Below are 21507 nucleotides of genomic sequence, written 5' to 3'. Positions count from 1 at the left end.
CGACCATCCCTATCCAAACACTGAGAAAACCAAGGACAAAAATGACTTTTCCACCGTGTTGATATTCTCCTCAACAGTGAGGACAAAAACGGCTTTTCCGACACTTCTTAGGAATAGTGCAACAGTGTTATTCTCCCTTTATACATAGAATAGAATAATAATATAGATCTGAGAAATAATTTAAAACCAAGTGAAAGAGAACATTTCTTGAAAGATAGGCCATGTGCTTCACAAAACCACGTCATTGCCAATGACATTTCCTTGACTTTTACTTGGTTAATTTCGTGGCTCACATTCTTTCTTTTGTTGATAATTCATATCGTCTTTTTGTCAGTGTCAATTATCAAGCAGTACATATAACTAACAGTGACCCTTATGAAATATACAGAGAGACAGAGAGAAACATAAAGATGGCAGCAGAGGATACCAGTAAAGTCTGTGAAGCACATCCTATGATTGGTGGAGATGGCCCCAACAGCTATGCCAAGAACTCCACTTTCCAGGTTTGTTCATACCAAGGTTTTGCTAAAGTTTTATCATTTTTCTGGGTTAGGGTTCGAATTTGCTGCGTTTTGGAAGTGCGAAGGCTGAAATCTGTTTTGGAACTCTGTTCTGTTATTTCTCGCGATCTAAATAAAAGCTTAAACCGGCGTCATTGGGTTTTGAAAAAATAATAATAATAATAAATAAATAATTTGCTGCGACCATTAGATTAATGTTTGAAGCAGAACCAATGGAAGGTGGAGATGATAGCGCCAAGAACTCTACTATGCTGGTTTTCTTCTTTACTATTAGGACTTGAGATAGTCTAAGAATGCTACAAAATCAGATGGTTGAATCTGTTTGGCTCCAAAACCAGCTGGTGTGCAAACAGTCTCTTTTGAGCGAGTGATTGCGCAGGCGTGCCAGCACCGAGGGGTGCAGTCGTTGGGGTAGTCCCGTGACCTGACTTCTTCTTCAAGCGCTGTGGACGAGGAGAGCACCAACCTCGTCACAGGGTTCTTTTCTTACCTTTAGGAAAAGGACTTCTTGCCTTACGCGGGTAAGGGCTTTGGTTGTGGTTTCTTTGTGTTCACCGAATCGATACTCAACGTTGAGAGGCTGAGCAGAGCAATCACTGGGAAGTTTGAGAGAAGCACGGGTTTGCTAAAGCGTGACTTTAGCTTCGCTGGGTGTGAGGGCGTTACCCTTGCTTCGCTGGAAGTAACAGTGGCGGTTGTGCTAGCAGTCGGCTCGCGAGGAGACTGGGACTGGAAGTACGGTCGCCGGGTTGATCTGGTGATGCTGACAGTCGGCTCGTGAAGAGACTAGGACTGGCGCGCGGTCACCGGGTTTCAACGAGGTTGAAGGTTTGCTCCGGGGAGGCTTTGTAATCGCTGGGATTGATTGATTCGAGAGAGGTTAAAGGTCAAAAGGTCCCCTTCTGTATCGTATTTAGCCTCTATATATAGGCTATTGCAGATTCACTTTCCTAATATGAATGGAATACTATATTTTAGGCCACAATTATTGGCCTTGAATCAAATCAAAACTCTTAATAGTTTTGATATTATCGTAAGCGATAATTAATAATTATCCTCCTCTATCGCCGCTAGAATGTAGGCAAGGATTAATCGCCTCTTAGAATCCTAGATGTGATCGCTGGATGCGAGCAGTAGGATACACACGTATTAATTGCAAATATATCTTCACGCCCTCATAAGCGCTCATATCTTCATGCAATTAAGGATGATATCTCCTTATGAAACACGGGATAAGCAACATCACAACCCAAATCAGTGTAGTCTCATTTTTTGGGCCGCGGGTATCGGCCCACTGGCTCAGACCCACTAAAGGATTTCGCCAAAATTACTTTTGGGCTCAAACATTGCCCCCCAGGCCCCGAAATCAAGCCTGCTAAAATGCAACTGATTGAAGGGGACTTAGAGAAACGTGTCGGTCGCTTGAAACGATGCCATTAATGAGGGTCGCGTCCCTTCATTTGTGAAACGCTTTCTGTCGCATCGTTTCCCTCACAAAATTCTTTATTTAAACGCGCAGCCGCAATCCTGTCACATCAGACACTCCTGCAAACTCTAAACCCAGAAAAACCCATCTCTGCTCCATCTTCTTTGCAAAAGATCCAGAAATGGCTCCCCCTAAGAAAATCATCATCGATCAGGAAGAAGAATTGAACGAAACGGCTGCTCGGACCTGGGGCACCAGTATCGGTGCTCGCATTCATCTAGAGACCACTATTCACCGACCCCTACTCCTTCGTTTTTTCGATCACCACACCGGGTTAGGCTCAGCACCGCAAGGTGTTATCCCAGATGGTGCCATCGTCATGTACGGTCTTCCTGTCCGACGGCCTATTCTAGTCCTCCGAAAGACTCCCGGAGACTTTAGCGGTTGGGGTGTCCAAAACCATCGAGCCAAGATAGGGAATTGGCCATCCTCCATTAGTGCACAGGAGACTTCTTGGTATCGCGAGGTGCGGGCGCGAGATCTAGGTCGCTGGAATGCTGCAGGTATCACCCACACTATTGATCTGTGCTTCCATCTTCCTCGCGGTGGTAATCTCCACTGCCTTCCCCTTTTCCCTGGTGTACCATCTGCCTTCTTTGATAGGATTAGCTGCTGCAGGTGGTATATAGGGCTTGGTCAAGACATCTTTGCAGCCGCTTCTGCCCTTTTCCTGCTTTGGCTCGTTCGCGGTTGCTTTTAATTTCAGGAATAAATTAGACTCTCTGGGGGGTGGTGGTGATGTCACTTTCTCCCGTTCCCTCGGGCTGGTAGGCTGATAGTCCCGCGACGGGGAAGCCCACTTGACTGGTGGCAGGGAACCAAAGCAAAATGTCTGCTCGACTTCCTCATGTGGCATTTGGATACCACATTCCTCTTTACATCGCGAACAAAGAACCACGGGTGAGGCCTGGTTGGTCGTCGCAATTTTATCCTTAGCAGATGCCTCACCTGCGGTGGATTTAGGACCCTGTTTGCTCGTGGCCAAATCCAGCGTTGGTTTCCTTTGCTGCTTTCTATTCCAGTCTACGTTGACCATATTGACCCCAGTATCAGGGAAGGGGTCCACATCCACCAGTGCCGTCGCGGTGACTGGAGCTTCGACCTGCAAGTTACCGTTATTAAGCCATACCTAAATTTGGTCCTTGAGCTTTACGCAGTCCGCAGTGTTGTGGTTCCACAGGTTATGGAACTTGCAGTATTTCTTTCCTTTCAACTGTTCTGGCCGCGGAAACGGCCCAAAATCAGTCTTCACCATCTTCGCAGCAATCATTTTGTCGAGAATCTCGTGCGCTTTGTTGGTATCGTAGGTATATGCCGCGAACTCCGGCTTAGTGAAGGCCATTGACTTGAGCTTAACAGGCTCCTTGGAAATCTTCAACTGTTTCAAAGACGAGCTTTTCTTCCCAGTCAGTTCGTAGGCTGCTATATCATTATCCTCATCCTCTTCATCGTCCTGGCTCACCTCTCCAGTACCGCGATGATAATAAGGGTCGTAAGTGGTCGGCTGGTAGCTCAGGGCCGCTACCGTACGGTGTTTACCGGGCACATACGTTCCTTTGGAAGCATTCTTCCTTGCATCTGTCTCTCGAAGGAGATGCTCAAAACTGCCTACTTCGGTGATGAGTTCTCCCATCGACTGTATCATGCTGCCATGCTGCTTCTTTCTTTGCCGGGGTTCCAGGCCTTTAACCGCTAACTTGACCAACTCCCTTTCGGGCAGAATGACATTCAGTTTGGCCTTCTGGATTTGAAAGCGCTGAAGATAAGAGACTGCTGATTCTGTAGGCTGTTGGGCCATCTGAGTAAGAGAGGCCAGATCTACTTCAGGCTCAATATTCCCAAATGTTTCCCGGAAAAGTAGTTCCATCGCCAGCCAATCCGTCACTGTCCCTGGCCTAAGTTTGGAGAACCATCTGAAGGCAGCGCCGGATAGGAAGGTACCAAAGATCCTGCACTTGAGGACGTCATCATTCTGATATTGGCCGCATTGCACCCTAAATATGGCCAGATGAGTGGCCGCATCTTCCGTGTCTTCCCCTGAAAAAGTAGAAAAAATAATGTTCTTATAACCTCGAGGGAAAGGTGCGAGCATGATGTGTGGCAGGAAAGGTCCCTCGTACACTCCATCTGGCTGGGCTCTAGGGTTTGCCAATCTGATCATCTCCTTTACCTCCTCACGTCTCACGTACTCCGGACCAGGAGGAGGAGGGGGTATCACCGCAGCTCGGTGAACAGTATGTCCAGGGGCTGCCTGGTTTACCATTGTTGATCCTTCCCCGACATGTACCATGCGGGTAGCCGCTTTTGGCTGGAGAGTCACTGCAGGGATAATCTCTTCTTTTGACAGAGCGGTTATCTTGATTGGAGTGCCAGTCTGGTCGAGCGCATAATAGTTTCCTAGCAATTCTTGATATACTATTTCCGCTCCGTCACTGTCGTACTGGACGAAAGTCGTAGGCTCTGACGCAGCTCCTACACCCTTCGAGGCTTGATGTTTCTTGGCGGCCTGTCCACTTGATGAAACAGTCTTTTCCTTGCTGCCAGGAATAACCAAGGCCTGCTCCTTGTTCTTCGATGGAGTAGCAACAATCGTCGACGAAGAACCGACGTTCTGGTTGGCCTTGTCGCGCTGATTTGGTGGCACGTACTTGCCTGAACCGGACGGCTGGCCAAGAGAGCCAAGGATAGTATTAGGGTTTCCTAAAGCCGTGTGCATCACCTCCTTCGCATGGTTCAATTCGGCTCTCTGCATAACCACTTCAGTTGCCAAGTTGGCCCCATCCTTGCGGAGATCGGCTATGTTTGATGTGGTTTGCTTGGAATGATCCGCTATAGCGTTCAGAATTGTCTTATGACGCTCATCTTGTGCGGCAGCGATAGTTATAGCTTGCGCTTTCAAGGCGCCCTCTGTCTGTGTGACCTGCTGCTTGGTGTTCTCCGCATAGAGAGTCATGCGCTGCTCAAACTCGCGGAGGAGCCTTTCTGATTTTGCAGTTACTCTGGCGAGATCCGCGTCCATCTTCTTGCGATGGTTCTCGACATTCTCCATAAGGATCGCGATAGTCTCATCGATGGTTGCTCCTTCCGGGATAGGCTTCGAAACAAAAGCCTCTTCCTCTTCACCCTCCACTACAGTGTTGACAGTGGAGGGGTTGACAGGCTCGCTGGCCTGATTAGTGTTGACGCTCTGACCTTCAGTTGCGGCCGAGCGATTCTCACCTTGAGAAGTTGACATACTGGATGATTGAGTCTGCAGAGAGAATCGTTGCGTCACTTGTTCCTCAGATAGACCACGACAGTCCGCACGAGAATGCGATCTGTAACTGGAGGTCTTATGCTTTGGGCAGCTAGCGTAACCTTTTTGGTAAGGGTTATCGCTGGGCTTCCCAATGGTTGCGTTCAGAAAGAAACCCTAGTTTGAGGTCCCACTGGGCGTGCCAAAATGTTTGGCTCCAAAACCAGCTGGTGTGCAAACAGTCTCTTTTGAGCGAGTGATTGCGCAGGCGTGCCAGCACCGCGGGGTGCAGTCGTTGGGGTAGTCCCGTGACCTGACTTCTTCTTCAAGCGCTGTGGACGAGGAGAGCACCAACCTCGTCACAGGGTTCTTTTCTTGCCTTTAGGAAAAGGACTTCTTGCCTTACGCGGGTAAGGGCTTTGGTTGTGGTCTCTTTGTGTTCACCGAATCGATACTCAACGTTGAGAGGCTGAGCAGAGCAATCACTGGGAAGTTTGAGAGAAGCACGGGTTTGCTAAAGCGTGACTTTAGCTTCGCTGGGTGCGAGGGCGTTACCCTTGCTTCGCTGGAAGTAACAGTGGCGGTTGTGCTAGCAGTCGGCTCGCGAGGAGACTGGGACTGGAAGTACGGTCGTCGGGTTGATCTGGTGATGCTAACAGTCGGCTCGTGAAGAGACTAGGACTGGCGCGCGGTCACCGGGTTTCAACGAGGTTGAAGATTTGCTCCGGGGAGGCTTTGTAATCGCTGGGATTGATTGATTCGAGAGAGGTTAAAGGTCAAAAGGTCCCCTTCTGTATCGTATTTAGCCTCTATATATAGGCTATTGCAGATTCACTTTCCTAATATGAATGGAATACTATATTTTAGGCCACAGTTATTGGCCTTGAATCAAATCAAAACTCTTAATAGTTTTGATATTATCGTAAGCGATAATTAATAATTATCCTCCTCTGTCGCCGCTAGAATGTAGGCAAGGATTAATCGCCTCTTAGAATCCTAGATGTGATCGCTGGATGCGAGCAGTAGGATACACACGTATTAATTGCAAATATATCTTCACGCCCTCACAAGCGCTCATATCTTCATGCAATTAAGGATGATATCTCCTTATGAAACACGGGATAAGCAACATCACAACCCAAATCCGTGTAGTCTCATTTTTTGGGCCGCGGGTATCGGCCCACTGGCTCAGACCCACTAAAGGATTTCGCCAAAATTACTTTTGGGCTCAAACAGAATCTATTTTCTAAACAATTGTTTTATGTTAGTTTATCTGATTGTTTGAACCTTCATAGTTTCTCAGTTCTTATAGTTAAACCTGGCTAGGGAAAACAAAAAGAAAAGAAAAATCAAGTGTTGTGGATCCTCTCGACTCAAAGTAGCATTGTCACACTCTTCTCCAAAAAAAAAAAGTAGCATTGTCACACTTGCCCAAAAAAAAAAAAATTGAAGTAACAATCTTGGCTTTTGCAGCAAGGAGTTTTGGATGTTGCCAAAGAACTTATAAGAAAGGCAATTGCAGAAAAGCTTGACATAGACATCTCGTCATCTTCCACCTCCTTCAAAATTGCAGACCTGGGTTGCTCTGTTGGACCCAATACATTTTTCGCAGTTGAAAACATAGTTGAAGCTGTGGAACTCAAGTACCAAGGGCAAGGAATGAATTCTCAAATCCCTGAATTTCAAGTATTCTTTAATGATCATACCTCAAATGACTTTAACATTCTCTTCAAGTCCCTCCCTCAGAACAGGCGATACTATGCAGCTGGTGTGCCGGGTTCTTTCTATGGCCGGTTATTTCCTAATGCTTCCATTCACATTGCTCACTCTTCTTATGGCATTCATTTTCTTTCAAGAGTACCGAAAGCAGTGATGGATAGAAACAGTCCTGCTTGGAATAAAGGACACATCTGGTACTCAAACTCCACAGATGAAGTAGTGAGGGCTTACAAAGCTCAATATGCCGAGGACATGGAATGCTTCCTGCATGCTAGGGCGCAAGAAACTGTGCATGGAGGACTGATGCTACTTACTTTTCCAGGCAGCCCCGCTGGCTTTCCTCATTCTCGTTCTGTTGTGGGCTTGGAACTTCTTGGATCTTGCCTCATGGACTTGGTTAGAAAGGTAAGCCATGATTGATCCAGTGATGATGTCTTTAAAAAGGGAACAAATGCCTAGCTTGTTTAACTCAACGACTATAGCTACCATTAATTATAGTCCCCTAGCTTGGATAAATTGCTATTAGTACACATAACTTAATCTTAACTAGCAAACAATGCAGATTTTATTCAAAATGCAATTCATGTTGTTAATATGTTGGATTGCACAGCACATCCTTATGCCTTCTATGTGTTTATTTTTCCTTTATGCAGGGAGTTGTTAGCGAAGAGAAGGTGGATTCATTTAACATGCCTGTGTATTCCATGTCACCTCAAGAACTTGAAGTTGCTGTCAAACGAAATGGATGATTTAGCATAGACATAATGGCAGAGTTACCTCGTCCCTTGGTACACGACACTCTTTCAATATCCCCGATGATTGCTTCTCACGTAAGAGCTGCTATGGAGGGGATGATAAAGAAGCAATTTGGAGAAGAAATCTTAGATGAGCTTTTCGACTTGTACCGACAAAAATGTGAGCAATCAGTACTTAACACACTGCTTGGAGACACCTTTCTTGTTGTTCTTAGACGTAAAGCAGATTGATCTGAACATGCTTGTAGCTTGAATTTCCTTGATCTTATATGAATAAGTGACATCTAAGATTGCAGCATTATAAACTTGTTAGTTACCTCTCTCAAAACATGAATCTATGTAATTGTAGTAGCTTTCGTAAATATTCGATCTTAATTTGCAAACTCTTATATTACTTGGGCTTTGGGAAAAAACTACAACTTCATGTATACTATTCTTAAACTGCAAAACGAAACAAGAAGAACAATTTACCGCCTTCCACTTTCCTTAATTGACTTTCTGTCGTGGGAATTGGGATTACTGGATCAAAGCATGAACTAGATGTAGTGTATATATATAATAGCCATGGTCGTCCACAATTAAAAGAAAAAATGCCATACAATTCGAAGAACACAAATAAATAAATAAAAAAGAAGAAGAAGAAGAAGAAGAAGTGTTGAAGGAAATCAGCTTTGCGTGCCTAATCAAATTAGGAGTAGTTCCATGATTGTAATCTGAGAGAATGTTCTAGAATTCCTAGTTCTATTCAGAATAGTTTTCCTTGTATCATTAGAACATATACTTTGTAATCCCTATATATAGGGCTTCTATTCTCAATAATGAAATACACAATTCTCTCATCAATCTCTTTCAATTCTATTATTCTTAAACACGTTATCAGCACTAGTTCTAACCAAAAATCCAAAAACTGAAATTCTCTTCAACATCACCTTTTCACCGTTGCACCTAGCCCGAGCTAGCCTAGCCATTACTGCCCACCTGCGCACCCCTGTGTTGCATGCTGCCCTTGCAGCTCTTACTCACCTGTGTGCCGCCTATTGCCCCTGCAACATTGCCGCACGCCAGCTGCCCCTGCAGCACTGCAGGACGCTCGTTCCTGTGCATATCAGCCTACTTTCACGCCCCGAAACGTCTTGATCGGGACCTCAGATCAAAATTCTTCCTTCATCAAAGTTGTTTGTCTCTATCTCTTCTATCTGACCTCTGAATTTCAGCCTTATCGGAGTTGTTTTGAGACCTGCACTCTTCCACCAAAGCAAGCAGCACCTCCGACAGAGCCTAGCAATTTCCGGCCACCTTTTCTCAAGAAACAAGTTTTTCAAACCGACGTTGCAATCTTGCACATCTTGGCCACACAATAGGGATTGAAAGATAGTTTGCAATCCCCGACCCATGATCGATAGCACGTCTGCAATCCTACACGCCTGCATCAACACACGCGTGTATTGAGAATTTCAAGTTCCGAAATTCATGAGTAAGTTTTCACTAGTAAGTTGTTCCCGTTTTTGAAATTTAAATTTATTTTTATTTTTCTTCGGGGACTTACAAAATCCCTTCTTCTACATCCTACCTTTCTGTAACGTGGGTTTGATTTGCTAAAAGCGGAATCGTGGGGATTCACGCTACATACGAACTAAGAGCGTTCGTGATCTTCGGACTAAGAGTGTCCGTGAGCATCAATTTTTACGAACTGAGAGCGTTCGTAGGCTACGGACTAAGAGCGTTCGTAATCATAAAAATTTGACCATATAAGCGTCATTAGTTTCAATCCAAATCTAAAAATTTGGAAACCATCAACAAAGACAGTGGTTATAACTCTTTCTCACTAGGCGTACTCAAGAGTAATTGTGATGTCTAGGAAAAGTTTGAACTGAGAGAACGGTTTTAAAAGTGAGCAACGCTCCACCAAAATCTCGCCTTACCTTACCTGGTCACAACCAAATTGGAATCACCAAATGGATTGAGTAACTACTACTTGTCTAAGCTTGATTATCCTTTTTAGATTCAATTTAGAAACTTTGACGTAATCATTGGCTTTCATTGAAATAAAGTGTCGATTTTGATTCGAACTTTATCCATTCAAGTATGTTTCCCAGAGAGCTAGAATGCCTCGTGGATAGTGCTACTACGCACACCATACTTCTAAATAGGCAGTTATTTCGTGAGATGACACCTACTCGATCTTCAGTGACTACGATGGCAGGGTCATCTAAATTGATTCATGGTCGAGAACCAGCTCAATTCTTGTTGCCACATGGCACAATCATTAATGTCACTAAAGCTCTCTATGCTCCTAGGGCTGAAAGAACCTTTTGAGCTTCAAAGATATAAGAGCCAATGGTTTTCATGTGGAAACACATTGTGAGAATGGACAAGAATTCTTTTGTATCACCTCTAATGACTACGGACATAAAAGAGTCTTAGAGAAACTAATTATGTGTTGTTCTAGTGGGTTGTATGCAACCACTATTCAAATCGTTGAATCCAATCATGTTATGAGAGATGATTTATGGGATTCTGACACGTATAGGTTTTGGCATGACCGTCTGGGACACTTAGGTCATGATATGATGATCCATATATTAAAGACTTCACACGGACATCCATTCTTTAGAATAAAGAGAAGTAAGAACCAAAAATTGGTTCGAGGAGATGCACCTATGCCTCACGGCGCCAAGACTGTGCAAGACCGGCCACTTAGGGCCGGCGCCATCTACCCCCTACGGCAACAACATAGCTTTGACGCCATGGACCATTCTTTGACTCCTCCTTTTACTTCTAAAGTCAATTGTGACTTTGTGGCTCAACCGAAATCCTCATTGGTTGCTTCTAAAGCGCATCATTCATTCTGCAAAGCCTGCTCTTTAGTAAAATTAGGATCAAGACCATCCTATGCAAATGACACTAAAGAAAATTTACCATTCTTGCAAAGAATCCAAGGTGATATTTGTGGACCTATTCAACCACCTTGCGGACCATTTAGATATTTTATGGTGTTGGTTGATGCATCGACACGCTGGTCACATGTCATGTTATTGTCCACAAGGAACGCTGTATTTGCTAAACTCCTAGCACAAATTATTAAGTTAAGGGCTCACCACCTTGATCATCCTATTAAGTCTACAAGACTAGACAATGCTGGGGAGTTTACATCAAAAACTTTTGATGAATATTGCATGTCCATTGGGATTGAAGTTGAACATCCAGTTCCACATGTTCACACCCACAATGGTCTCGCAGAAGCTGCCATTAAATGACTACAAATGGTTGCTAGAGCATTGGTTATGCGCACCAATCTCCCTATTTCTGCTTGGGGCTACGCAATATTGCATGCAGCTATGCTTATTCGTCTAAGGTCCATTACCACTCAACCCTTTTCTGCGTCCCAGATGGTGACTGGGTATGAGCCAGATGTCTCACACTTATGCATATTTGGGTGTGTAGTTTATGTGCCAATTGCGCCGCCACAGCGCACCAAAATGGATCCTCAAAGACGATTAGGCATTTATGTTTGATATGATTCTCCAACTATTGTCTGCTACTTAGAACCCTTGACAGGCGATCTCTTTACCGCTAGATTTGGGGATTGTCACTTTGATGAGACAGTCTTCCCGTCGTTAGGGGGAGATAAGAACATAAATGTTCAACAGAAATGACAGGAATTGTCGTGGTCTGTCCCCACTATGTCTCATCTTGATCCCTGAACAGCACAGTCCAAAACTGAAGTGCGGAGAATTCTCGATCTTCAGAACATAGCAGAATCGATGCCTGATGCGTTTTCTGATATCGCTAAAGTGATGAGATCACATATACCTGCTGTAAACGTGCCTGCAAGGATGTCCCTAAAACTAGAGGACATGACGCCATCTCAAGGGCACCTGAGTATGGCGCCAACGTCCCCTCCCATGGTGACTTTGTGGCTAGGCCCACGGCTCCTGCCAGGAAGCATGGGAGGCCCATAGGTTCGCTGGATTCTCGCCCAAGAAAGAAAGCGAGTTTGGCACAAAATAATCCATTAATCATCAATGTGAATAATCCATCTCATGAGAATATTCCGGATTATGGTTATGTCCAAGAGACATCATTGGGGGATGCTCCAATGTAAGAACCAATTCCAGAGAATAGGGAGATCTTCATGAATTACACTAGTGTACATGAGATGATGGGTAGAAATTCTATGGCTATTGATGATGCATTTGCATCATGTTGCAAAAGGAATTATAGAATATGATGATATTGAACCTTGCTCTGTCGAAGAATGTCAACGAAGAGCAGATTGGCCTAAATGAAAAGATGCGATCCAGGCTGAATTGGATTCACTAGCAAAGAGACAAGTATTTGGGCCTATAACGCAGACACCCCTAGATGTAAAACCTGTTGGCCATAAATGGGTCTTTGTTAGAAAGCATAATGAGAAAAATGAGGTAGTTAGATATAAAGCTCGCCTCGTGGCTCAAGGTTTTTCACAACGCCCTGGAATCGACTACAAAGAGACGTATTCTCCCGTAATGGACGTTATAACGTTCCGCTACCTTGTCAGTTTGGTAGTTTCTAAAAAACTTGACATGCAGCTTATGGATGTGGTTACAGCATATCTCTATGGGGATCTAGATTTAGAGATATATATGAAAGTTCCAGATGGACTTCAATTACCCAAGTCAAGTGGCTCTAAACCACGGAGCGCATTTTCAATAAGATTAAAACGCTCACTATATGGATTAAAATAATTCGGACGAATGTGGTATAACCGTCTAAGTGACTACTTGATTGGAAAATGATATATTAATAATGAAATATGCCCATGCGTGTTCATTAAAAGAACAAGTTCTGGATTTGCAATCGTAGCAGTTTATGTCGATGGCATGAACCTAATTGGAACTCTAGATGAGTTAAAGGAAACTGCTAAATACTTGAAATCCGAATTTGAGATGAAAGATCTTGGGAAAACACGGTTTTGTCTCGGTTTAGAACTCGAGCACCGTAGTGATGGAATTTTGATCCATCAGTCTGCATATACTCAAAAAATTATAGGGTGCTTTAATGAAGATAAAGCAAAGCCTGCGAGTACTCCCATGATTGGCCGTAGTCTTGAGCCCGGAAAAGATCCGTTTCTTCCAAAGGATGAGGACGAAGAATTATTAGAGGCCAAAGTGCCCTATTTAAGTGCAATAAGCGCATTATTGTACTTAGCTCAATGCACAAGACAGGACATCTCATTCGTAGTAAACTTGTTAGCTCAACATAGCTCCACGCCAACGTGCCGCCATTGGATCGTGTAAAGACAATCTTTCGATACCTAAGAGGTACGGTTGATATGGGCATATTTTATCCCTACAGAGAGAAGAGGAATGACGGAAGAATGGGATCGGACCCTATTAGGCATGGCGCCGCCGTCCACCATAACACCATAGCCGGCCATATTGCCACCAGCGCCACTGCCACCACTAAGGGTGGCCGGCCTCACCCACCTCTCGTACGTCAAAACGACAATGATGTTTTGATGGATTTTACTGATGCAGGGTACTTCTCTGACCCTCATGGGAAGCACTGCGATATCTTGGAAGTCTACAAAACAGACCCTTGTTGCTACTTCCTCAAATCATGCAGAGATTATTGCTCTACATGAAGCCGTGCGTGAATATATATGGCTAAGGTCTGTAATTAGACATATTCAAGGAAGTTGTGGTTTGAAGTCTACCACGGATGAACCTACATGCATTTATGAGGATAATGCAGCTTGTATTGAGCAAATGAAGCTAGGTTTCATCAAAGGAGACAACACCAAGCATATATTGCCTAAATTCTTTTATAATCAGCAACAACAATCATTTCTAAAGATTGAAGTGAATCAAATCCGATCAGAGGATAATGTAGTAGACTTATTCACTAAGTCGTTACCTAAATCCACCTTCAAGAAACATGTGAAGAGCATCAGATTGAGAAAGTTATCCGAACTCCCAAACTTGTAGCAATCAGGGGGAGATATCGACATCAGGGGGAGTTATGATGTCTACATGTTCGTTCTCGAAGAGTGAAGAATGTGTTGTACTCTTTTTCTCTTCCTCGATATTGTTTTTGTCCCACAGGGTTTTTCACTCGAGCAAGGTTTTTAACGAGGCAACGGATAAAGCGTCACCACTAAGTTTGAGCGGCACAAGGAGGAGTGTTGAAGGAAATCAGCTTTGCGTGCCTAATCAAACTAGGAGTAGTTCCATGATTGTAATATGAGAGAATGTTCTAGAATTCCTAGTCCTATTCAGAATAGTTTTCCTTGTATCATTAGAACATGTACTTTGTAATCCCTATATATAGGGCTCCTATTCTCAATAATAAAACACACAATTCTCTCATCAATCTCTCTCAATTCTATTATTCTTAAAGAAGAAGAAGTTTGTTACATGCTTTCGTTATGATGAACAAAAGTTTTTGATATACTACCAATACAAATATATAGTAGCTTACATGCTTCTGGCACATCACTACTCAGGCCATTGACCAGGACTGAGTATATTATAACTATATATAGAGATTTGAGAAATAATTTTAAACCTGTTGAAGGAGAATCAGTTTTGTGTGCCTATTCAAACTAGGATTAGTTTCATAGTTGTAATAGGAGAGAAGGTTCTAGAATTCCTAGTCCTACTCGGATTAGTTTTCCTTGTAACATTAGAACATGTACTTTGTAATCCCTATATATAGGGCTCCTATTCTCAATAATGATATACACAATTCTCTCAACAATATCTCTCGAATTCTTTCTTCCTTAAACAAAACCATGTGAAAAGAGAACATTTCTTGAAAGATGGGCCATGTGCTTCACAAAACCATGTCATTGCCAATGAGATTTCCTTGACTTTTACTTTCTTAATTCTAAATATACTAAATCGCCTACGCTGTTCATAAGCAGTGAGGTGAAAAGAAGGTTATGCCCTCGAGTACCAGCCCGAGTTTTCTAGTGTATTCGCGAAGCATCTATTGAGTGTAGCTATCGAAGAGTTCTCAGAAACAAGTCATACAACTGAGGTTGCATCACGGGCTGATATCAAGCACAGATATCAATCAAACTCAACTATCATATAGACTGAAAAGATCAAGCTCAGGGATCAATCGTAGATTGCTAGGGTAGGAACAAGAGGAGGAGATTTGCAGGATTTTGGTAATTTTTCGGAGGAGGGTTTGGGTTTGTTTTGGTGATCGAGTTTGGGAAAAGGTTTTCAACACAAGAAGAAGTGTGTGTTTGATTTCAGTTAGTTTTGGTTGTGTATAATTACATAGATATGATGATCGATTAAAATTTTGAGTGTAACAACTGTGGAAATTATTTACAATTGTGCGTATTAAATGGTTGGATGTATGTTTCAAACAGTATGACTTTGAATCACTTAAACAGGGGGAAAAGGGAGACGAGACCCTCCCTTCAAAAGTAAGCGAAACCCTCACTCCCCCCAAAGCTTAAATACATTCAGGATTTCAGTCAAGGTCTGCAATTTTGTTTGTGATTTTTATTTTTTATTTTTATTTTTCTAGGGTTATGGTATATAGTACTATATATTAGTGTTGTTTATGCCCTTGGCATTCGGGAATGAGCTTGAAAAAGCTGGATGGAAGGTTGTGAGGCCACCTTGAATTACAATTTCTACCGAGCGAGGCCATTACAATTTGCTTAGACTTTTAAGGCTTTCTCTAGTTTGGCTAATGCAACATTATCTAATTTCTAAGGCCTTGTGTAGGCAGTGGCGGAGCCAGGAATTTAAGTTTACTGGGGCACAAAAAAAATATAAATATAAAATTATAAAAAATCTTTAAATGTAATTTCTATCTATTACAATGGTAATTGTCCTTGACTAGATTTCATATTACATTAGGATGACAACTTGAAATTGGAGGATGATTTCCAGGATCAGAAGGATATTTTTAATTAACGTTGGAACAAGGCTTTTCAGAATTACTATCATTTTTCTTTGTTTTTTTACGGGGGATGACTCCAATGAGGTATTTATACTCGACGACTCCTCTGCACTAAGATTTTCTTTTCTTTTAAAGTATCTTAACATATTTGAATGAAGAATACAGAAGTAGTGAGAACTAAAAGAAACGACTACATCAATACTCTTCACAAAAGAATTGATTGAGAATTGTTACTTGATGATATATATATATATATATATATATATATTGATGTAATAGAATATTTTGTTAATTGTTTTTCTATTGGACTTGAAAATCTGAAAGTAATAAAGAAATAGAAATCATTAAACGTAAAAGGATATAGGAAAGAAAAATATTATATGATTCATATAAAAAAAATATTATATGGTATTAATAGAAGGTCAAACATGGGACGGGTAAAGCCTATAAAAAAAAAAAAAAAAAAGAAGAGCACGTGAAGAAGATTGAAAGAGTATATTCATTAGGTTGAGAAAATAATATAAAAATATATAGTATAAACCTGATATTAATATAATATTAATATTAATATGTATATGTGTATATATATATATATATATATATTAGTTTTTTTCTTTCTGAAAAGCTGAGTGGGGCACGGGACCCAGTGGGCCCCTGCCTCCCTCCGCCCCTGTGTGTAGGTACATAAATAACAATTAGTGGTAATGATAATGAGTTGAATATTCCCTCCTTAAGACTTTTGAGGCTTTCTCTAGATTGTCTAATGCAATATTGATATTTCAAGGCCCTGTCTAAGTCATGTCTTACCTAACTGATGATGTAATGAACAATCTCAGGATCAGGTGGCAAAAAAGTCAGATGAAATTTAATAATTTAACTGGAGTCAATTTAAGCTAAAATAACGAGATACCAATCTGAAATGAACTTACTTTAAGTATAAAAAATAACAGTAGAGTCTCTTCCACTTTACTTAATCAATCTCCTGTGCATCAAGTAGCTGTACATAACAATGCTACCACAACACAAAATCTCAAACTTCTCATTAGAGAGAGAGAGAGAGAGAGAGAGACCAGTAGAGTAATGTTTGAAGCAGTAGTTTACATGCTTCTGGCACATCACTACTCAAGCCATTGGTCAGCACTATACTCTGTAGATAATCTAGATTTGAGTCAGTATATAACTACATACATATAGATCTGAGAAATAATTTAAAACCAAGTGAAAGAGAACATTTCTTGAAAGATAGGACATGTGCTTCACAAAACCACGTCATTGCCAATGACATTTCCTTGACTTTTACTTGGTTAATTTCGTGGCTCACATTCTTTCTTTTGTTGATAATTCATATCGCCTTTTTGTTAGTGTCAATTATCAAGTAGTACATATAACTAACAGTGACCCTTATGAAATATACAGAGAGACAGAGAGAAACATAAAGATGGCAGCTGAGGATATCAGTAAAGTCTGTGAAGCACATCCTATGATTGGTGGAGATGGCCCCAACAGCTATGCCAAGAACTCCACTTACCAGGTTTGTTCATACCAAGGTTTTGCTAATGTTTTATCATTTTTCTGGGTTAGGGTTCGAATTTGCTGCGTTTTGGAAGTGCGAAGGCTGAAATCTGTTCTGGAACTCTGTTCTGTTATTTCTCGCGATCTAAATAAAAGCTTAAACGGGCGTCATTGGGTTTTGAAAAAAAAAATAACAATAATAATAATAATAATAAATAAATAAATAAATAAAAAATTTGCTGCGACCATTAGATTAATGTTTGAAGCAGAACCAATGGAAGGTGGAGATGATAGCGCCAAGAACTCTACTATGCTGGTTTTCTTCTTTGCTATTAGGACTTGAGATAGTCTAAGAATGCTACAAAATCTGATGGTTGAATCTATTTTCTAATCAATTGTTTTATGTTAGTTTATCTGATTGTATGAACCTTCATAGTTTCTCAGTTCTTATAGTTAAACCTGGCTAGGGAAAACAAAAAGAAGAGAAAAATCAAGTGTTGTGGATCCTCTCGACTCAAAGTAGTATTGTCACACTTGCCCAAAAAAAAAAAATTGAAGTAACAATCTTGGCTTTTGCAGAAAGGATTTTTGGATGTTGCCAAAGAACTTGTAAGAAAGGCAATTGCAGAAAAGCTTGACATAGACATCTCGTCATCTTCCACCTCCTTCAAAATTGCAGACCTGGGTTGCTCTGTTGGACCCAATACATTTTTTGCAGTTGAAAACATAGTTGAAGCTGTGGAACTCAAGTACCAAGGGCAAGGGATGAATTCGCAAATCCCTGAATTTCAAGTATTCTTTAATGATCATACCTCAAATGACTTTAACATGCTCTTCAAGTCCCTCCCTCAGAACAGGCGATACTATGCAGCTGGTGTGCCGGGTTCATTCTATGGCCGGTTATTTCCTAATGCTTCCATTCACATTGCTCACTCTTCTTATGGCATTCATTTTCTTTCAAGAGTACCGAAAGAAGTGATGGATAGAAACAGTCCTGCTTGGAATAGAGGACACATCTGTTACTCAAACTCCACAGATGAAGTAGTGAGGGCTTACAAAGCTCAATATGCCGAGGACATGGAATGCTTCCTGCATGCTAGGGCGCAAGAAACTGTGCATGGAGGACTGATGCTACTTACTTTTCCAGGCAGCCCCGATGGCTCTCCTCATTCTCGTTCTCTTGTGAGCTTGGAACTTCTTGGATCTTGCCTCATGGACTTGGTTAGAAAGGTAAGCCATGATTGATCCAGTGATGATGTCTTTAAAAAGGGAACAAATGCCTAGCTTGTTTAACTCAACGACTATAGCTACCATTAATTATAGTCCCCTAGCTAGGATAAATTGCTATTAGTACACATAAATTCTTAATCTTACCTAGCAAACAATGCAGATTTTATTCAACATGCAATTCATCTTGTTAATATGTTGGATTGCACAGCACATCCTTATGCCTGCTATGTGTTTATTTTTCCTTTATGCAGGGAGTTGTTAGCGAAGAGAAGGTGGATTCATTTAACATGCCTGTGTATTCCATGTCACCTCAAGAACTTGAAGTTGCTGTCAAACGAAATGGATGCTTTAGCATAGACATAATGGCAGAGTTACCTCGTCCCTTGGCACACGACACTCTTTCAATATCCCCGATGATTGCTTCTCACATAAGAGCTGCTATGGAGGGGATGATAAAGAAGCAATTTGGAGAAGAAATCTTAGATGAGCTTTTCGACTTGTACCGACAAAAATGTGAGCAATCAGTAATTAACACACTGCTTGGAGACACCTTTCTTGTTGTTCTTAGACGTAAAGCAGATTGATCTGAACATGCTTGTAGCTTGAATTTCCTTGATCTTATCTGAATAAGTGACATCTAAGATTGCAGCATTATAAACTTGTTGGTTACCTCTCTCAAAACATGAATCTGTGTAATTGTAGTAGCTTCCGTAAATATTCGATCTTAATTTGCAAACTCTTATATTACTTGGGCTTTGGGCAAAAACTACAACTTCATCTATACTATTCTTAAACTGCAAAACGAAACAAGAAGAAAGGGGTATATGGGGGAACTTGTGCAATACAAAAAAAGAGAACAATTTTAATTACACTTCATCATTATCATTGAAGTTTTCTACCGCCTTCCACTTTCCTTAATTGACTCTCTGTCATGGGAATTGGGATTACTGGATCAAACTCATCAAAGCGTGAACTAGATGTAGTGTATATATATAATATCCATGGTCCTCCACAATTAAAAGAAAAAATGCCATACAATTCCAAGAACACAAATAAATAAATAAAATAAATAAAAAAGAAGAAGAAGAAGAAGAAGTTTGTTACATGCTTTCGTTATGATGAACAAAAGTTTTTGATATACTACCAATACAAATATATAGTAGCTTACATGCTTCTGGCACATCACAACTCAGGCCATTGACCAGGACTGAGTATATTATAACTATGGATTAAATTATGTTTAGTCCCTGTACTTTGCCTCCAATATCGTTTCGGTCCCTGACATTTTAACTTAATCTATAAAGTCTCTGATCTCACAATTTCCTTTCAATTGGTCCACTTTGTCCAATTTCTCCGTTAATTGGCTGACGTGGCACGAATTTAAATGCCAACTCAGAGCCATGTAAGCACAGTAGATGGTAAAATGTCAAGAATAGCCCTCCCCTTTTAACTCTTTAATTTTTTTTTTATTCTACTCTATTTTTCTTCTTGTTCTTCCTCACACCGAATCCAAGGGAGCTTTCTGAGCTTAGAGAGAGGACGGAGCGCTGTCGCCATGGTCAAATTTTTGAAGCCAAACAAGGTCGTGATCCTCCTTCAGCGTCCCTACGGCGGTCGTAAGGGTCGTGTTCCTCCTTTAGGGTCGTGATCCTCTACCACGCTCTACACTCTCGACATCTATCTCGAGGTCGCCACCCAGACGTGCTCACCAGCAAGGAAAAGAAAGTCACTGCCTTGAAGGAGACCAAGAAGAGGTTTGAGGAGAGGTTCAAGATCAGAAAGAACGGTGGTCTGAATGTGGATTTGACTGGAAGGAGGTCTGAGGTGACCTTGCAGTTGAGGATAGAGATTCCAGTGTTTTGGTTGGGGTCCTCGCTGCCATTGAAGATTTCAGTTTTCGAATCAATTTTACATTCAGAGGTCAATTTCTCCATCAATTTTACATTTGGTTCGGCTTTGGTTCCCAATTTCTTCAATTTCTCAAAAATAGGGGCGTTTCATTGCTCTAATTCGCCCGATTCTGCTCCAAATCTTCATAAAGCTTGGGTTTTTCAACTACAATTCAGCTTCTGTAAGTAAAATTCCTGATAAATTTCTAACCTTTTAGTTGTTTTTCGTATTTGTGTGAGTGAAATAAGCATTCAATTTATTGTTGTGGTGTGATTTTGGGTCAGTTTCTGTGATTGTTAGTGTAGTTTGGTTTTGTTTGTTTGTTTTATGAAGATGATGAAAGTATTGTAAAGAGTGATGGATGATTCATGTGATCATAATTCAAGAACAGTCACTTCTGGGTATTCAATTTTCAGTCTTCAATCGCCTCGAACTCAAGCAGGTGAAGCAGAAAAGCATAAACGTCCTCAAGGCTTATGAAGATTTCTAGGTTCGATTTCGGCTTTCGACTTTTCAATTTCGGATTCTTCAAGCTTGGTCAGTTGCTGCCTTGCGCCCTTGGTTTGATTTCTAGGTTCGACTTTCTTCAAGCTTGGTTCGAATTGCATCTGTTTTGCCTTGTATATGAGATGAAAATTGTATATGAAATTTGTTTTGCCTTTGTCTTATATCTTTTCTGCAAAGTGTGTTAATTTGCATATATTTTGTAGAGTGTGTTAATTTGCATATGTTTTGCAGAGTGTGTTAATTTGTTCAGTCTTGTCTTGTTATTACTATATGTGTGTTTGTATCAGTTGGCTTTAGTAGTTGCTTTGAAATGATGAAATCATAGTTGCATTCAAGCATCTGTTTTGGTATGCTAGCCTGCAGTTGGGGGTTTGGAGTGAAAAATTGAATAACTTTAGAGTTATTTTTTAGTGAAGAATGGGGAAAAATGCATGGGGGGTATATTTGACAATTTACAGGTCAAGTGGCATGCAAACTGCTGAGGTGGTGTGGCTTGGAGTGCCACATCAGCAAGTTAACTGCCCGAATTGACGAAGTGTACCGATCAGACGAAAATTGTAACGTTAGGGACTTTTCAGATTAATTGAGAATATCAATGACTGAAATGAAAAAAATGTCATAGTACAGGGACTAAACATAATTTAATCCTATAACTATATATAGAGATCTGAGAAATAATTTTAAACCATGTGAAAAGAGAACATTTCTTGAAAGATGGGCCATGTGCTTCACAAAACCACGTCA

The 21507-nt window shown here is 41.3% G+C and overlaps 2 protein-coding genes across 2 annotated transcripts; both read left to right on the top strand.

The window, feature by feature from the left end:
- Positions 1–405: 405 nt before the first annotated feature.
- LOC112176215 (loganic acid O-methyltransferase) lies at positions 406–8033 on the top strand. The gene is made up of 3 exons (XM_024314034.2): positions 406–503; positions 6716–7366; positions 7615–8033. Exons 1-3 carry the CDS (start codon positions 411–413, stop codon positions 7708–7710), a joined length of 840 nt encoding a protein of 279 aa, XP_024169802.2. The 5' UTR covers positions 406–410; the 3' UTR covers positions 7711–8033.
- A 9007-nt stretch (positions 8034–17040) lies between these two features.
- Positions 17041–19108, top strand: LOC112180494 (loganic acid O-methyltransferase). The gene is made up of 3 exons (XM_024319053.2): positions 17041–17155; positions 17716–18366; positions 18618–19108. The coding sequence occupies exons 1-3, from the start codon at positions 17063–17065 to the stop codon at positions 18948–18950; spliced, it is 1077 nt and encodes a 358-aa protein (XP_024174821.1). The 5' UTR covers positions 17041–17062; the 3' UTR covers positions 18951–19108.
- Positions 19109–21507: the final 2399 nt, after the last annotated feature.

The sequence above is a fragment of the Rosa chinensis genome, chromosome 7 (genome assembly GCF_002994745.2).
Source record: "Rosa chinensis cultivar Old Blush chromosome 7, RchiOBHm-V2, whole genome shotgun sequence".
Classification (NCBI taxonomy): Eukaryota; Viridiplantae; Streptophyta; class Magnoliopsida; order Rosales; family Rosaceae; genus Rosa; species Rosa chinensis.
Note: the sequence above shows the minus strand (reverse complement) of the source record. Positions and strands in the feature narration are given on the sequence as shown.

Coding starts and splice junctions, on each gene's coding strand:
- LOC112180494 (XM_024319053.2), top strand. CDS start 17,063: ATGGCAGCTGAGGATATCAGTAAAGTCTGTGAAGCACATCCTATGATT. Junction 17,156..17,715: donor CCAAGAACTCCACTTACCAG/GTTTGTTCATAC, acceptor TGGCTTTTGCAG/AAAGGATTTTTGGATGTTGC. Junction 18,367..18,617: donor TCATGGACTTGGTTAGAAAG/GTAAGCCATGAT, acceptor TCCTTTATGCAG/GGAGTTGTTAGCGAAGAGAA.
- LOC112176215 (XM_024314034.2), top strand. CDS start 411: ATGGCAGCAGAGGATACCAGTAAAGTCTGTGAAGCACATCCTATGATT. Junction 504..6,715: donor CCAAGAACTCCACTTTCCAG/GTTTGTTCATAC, acceptor TGGCTTTTGCAG/CAAGGAGTTTTGGATGTTGC. Junction 7,367..7,614: donor TCATGGACTTGGTTAGAAAG/GTAAGCCATGAT, acceptor TCCTTTATGCAG/GGAGTTGTTAGCGAAGAGAA.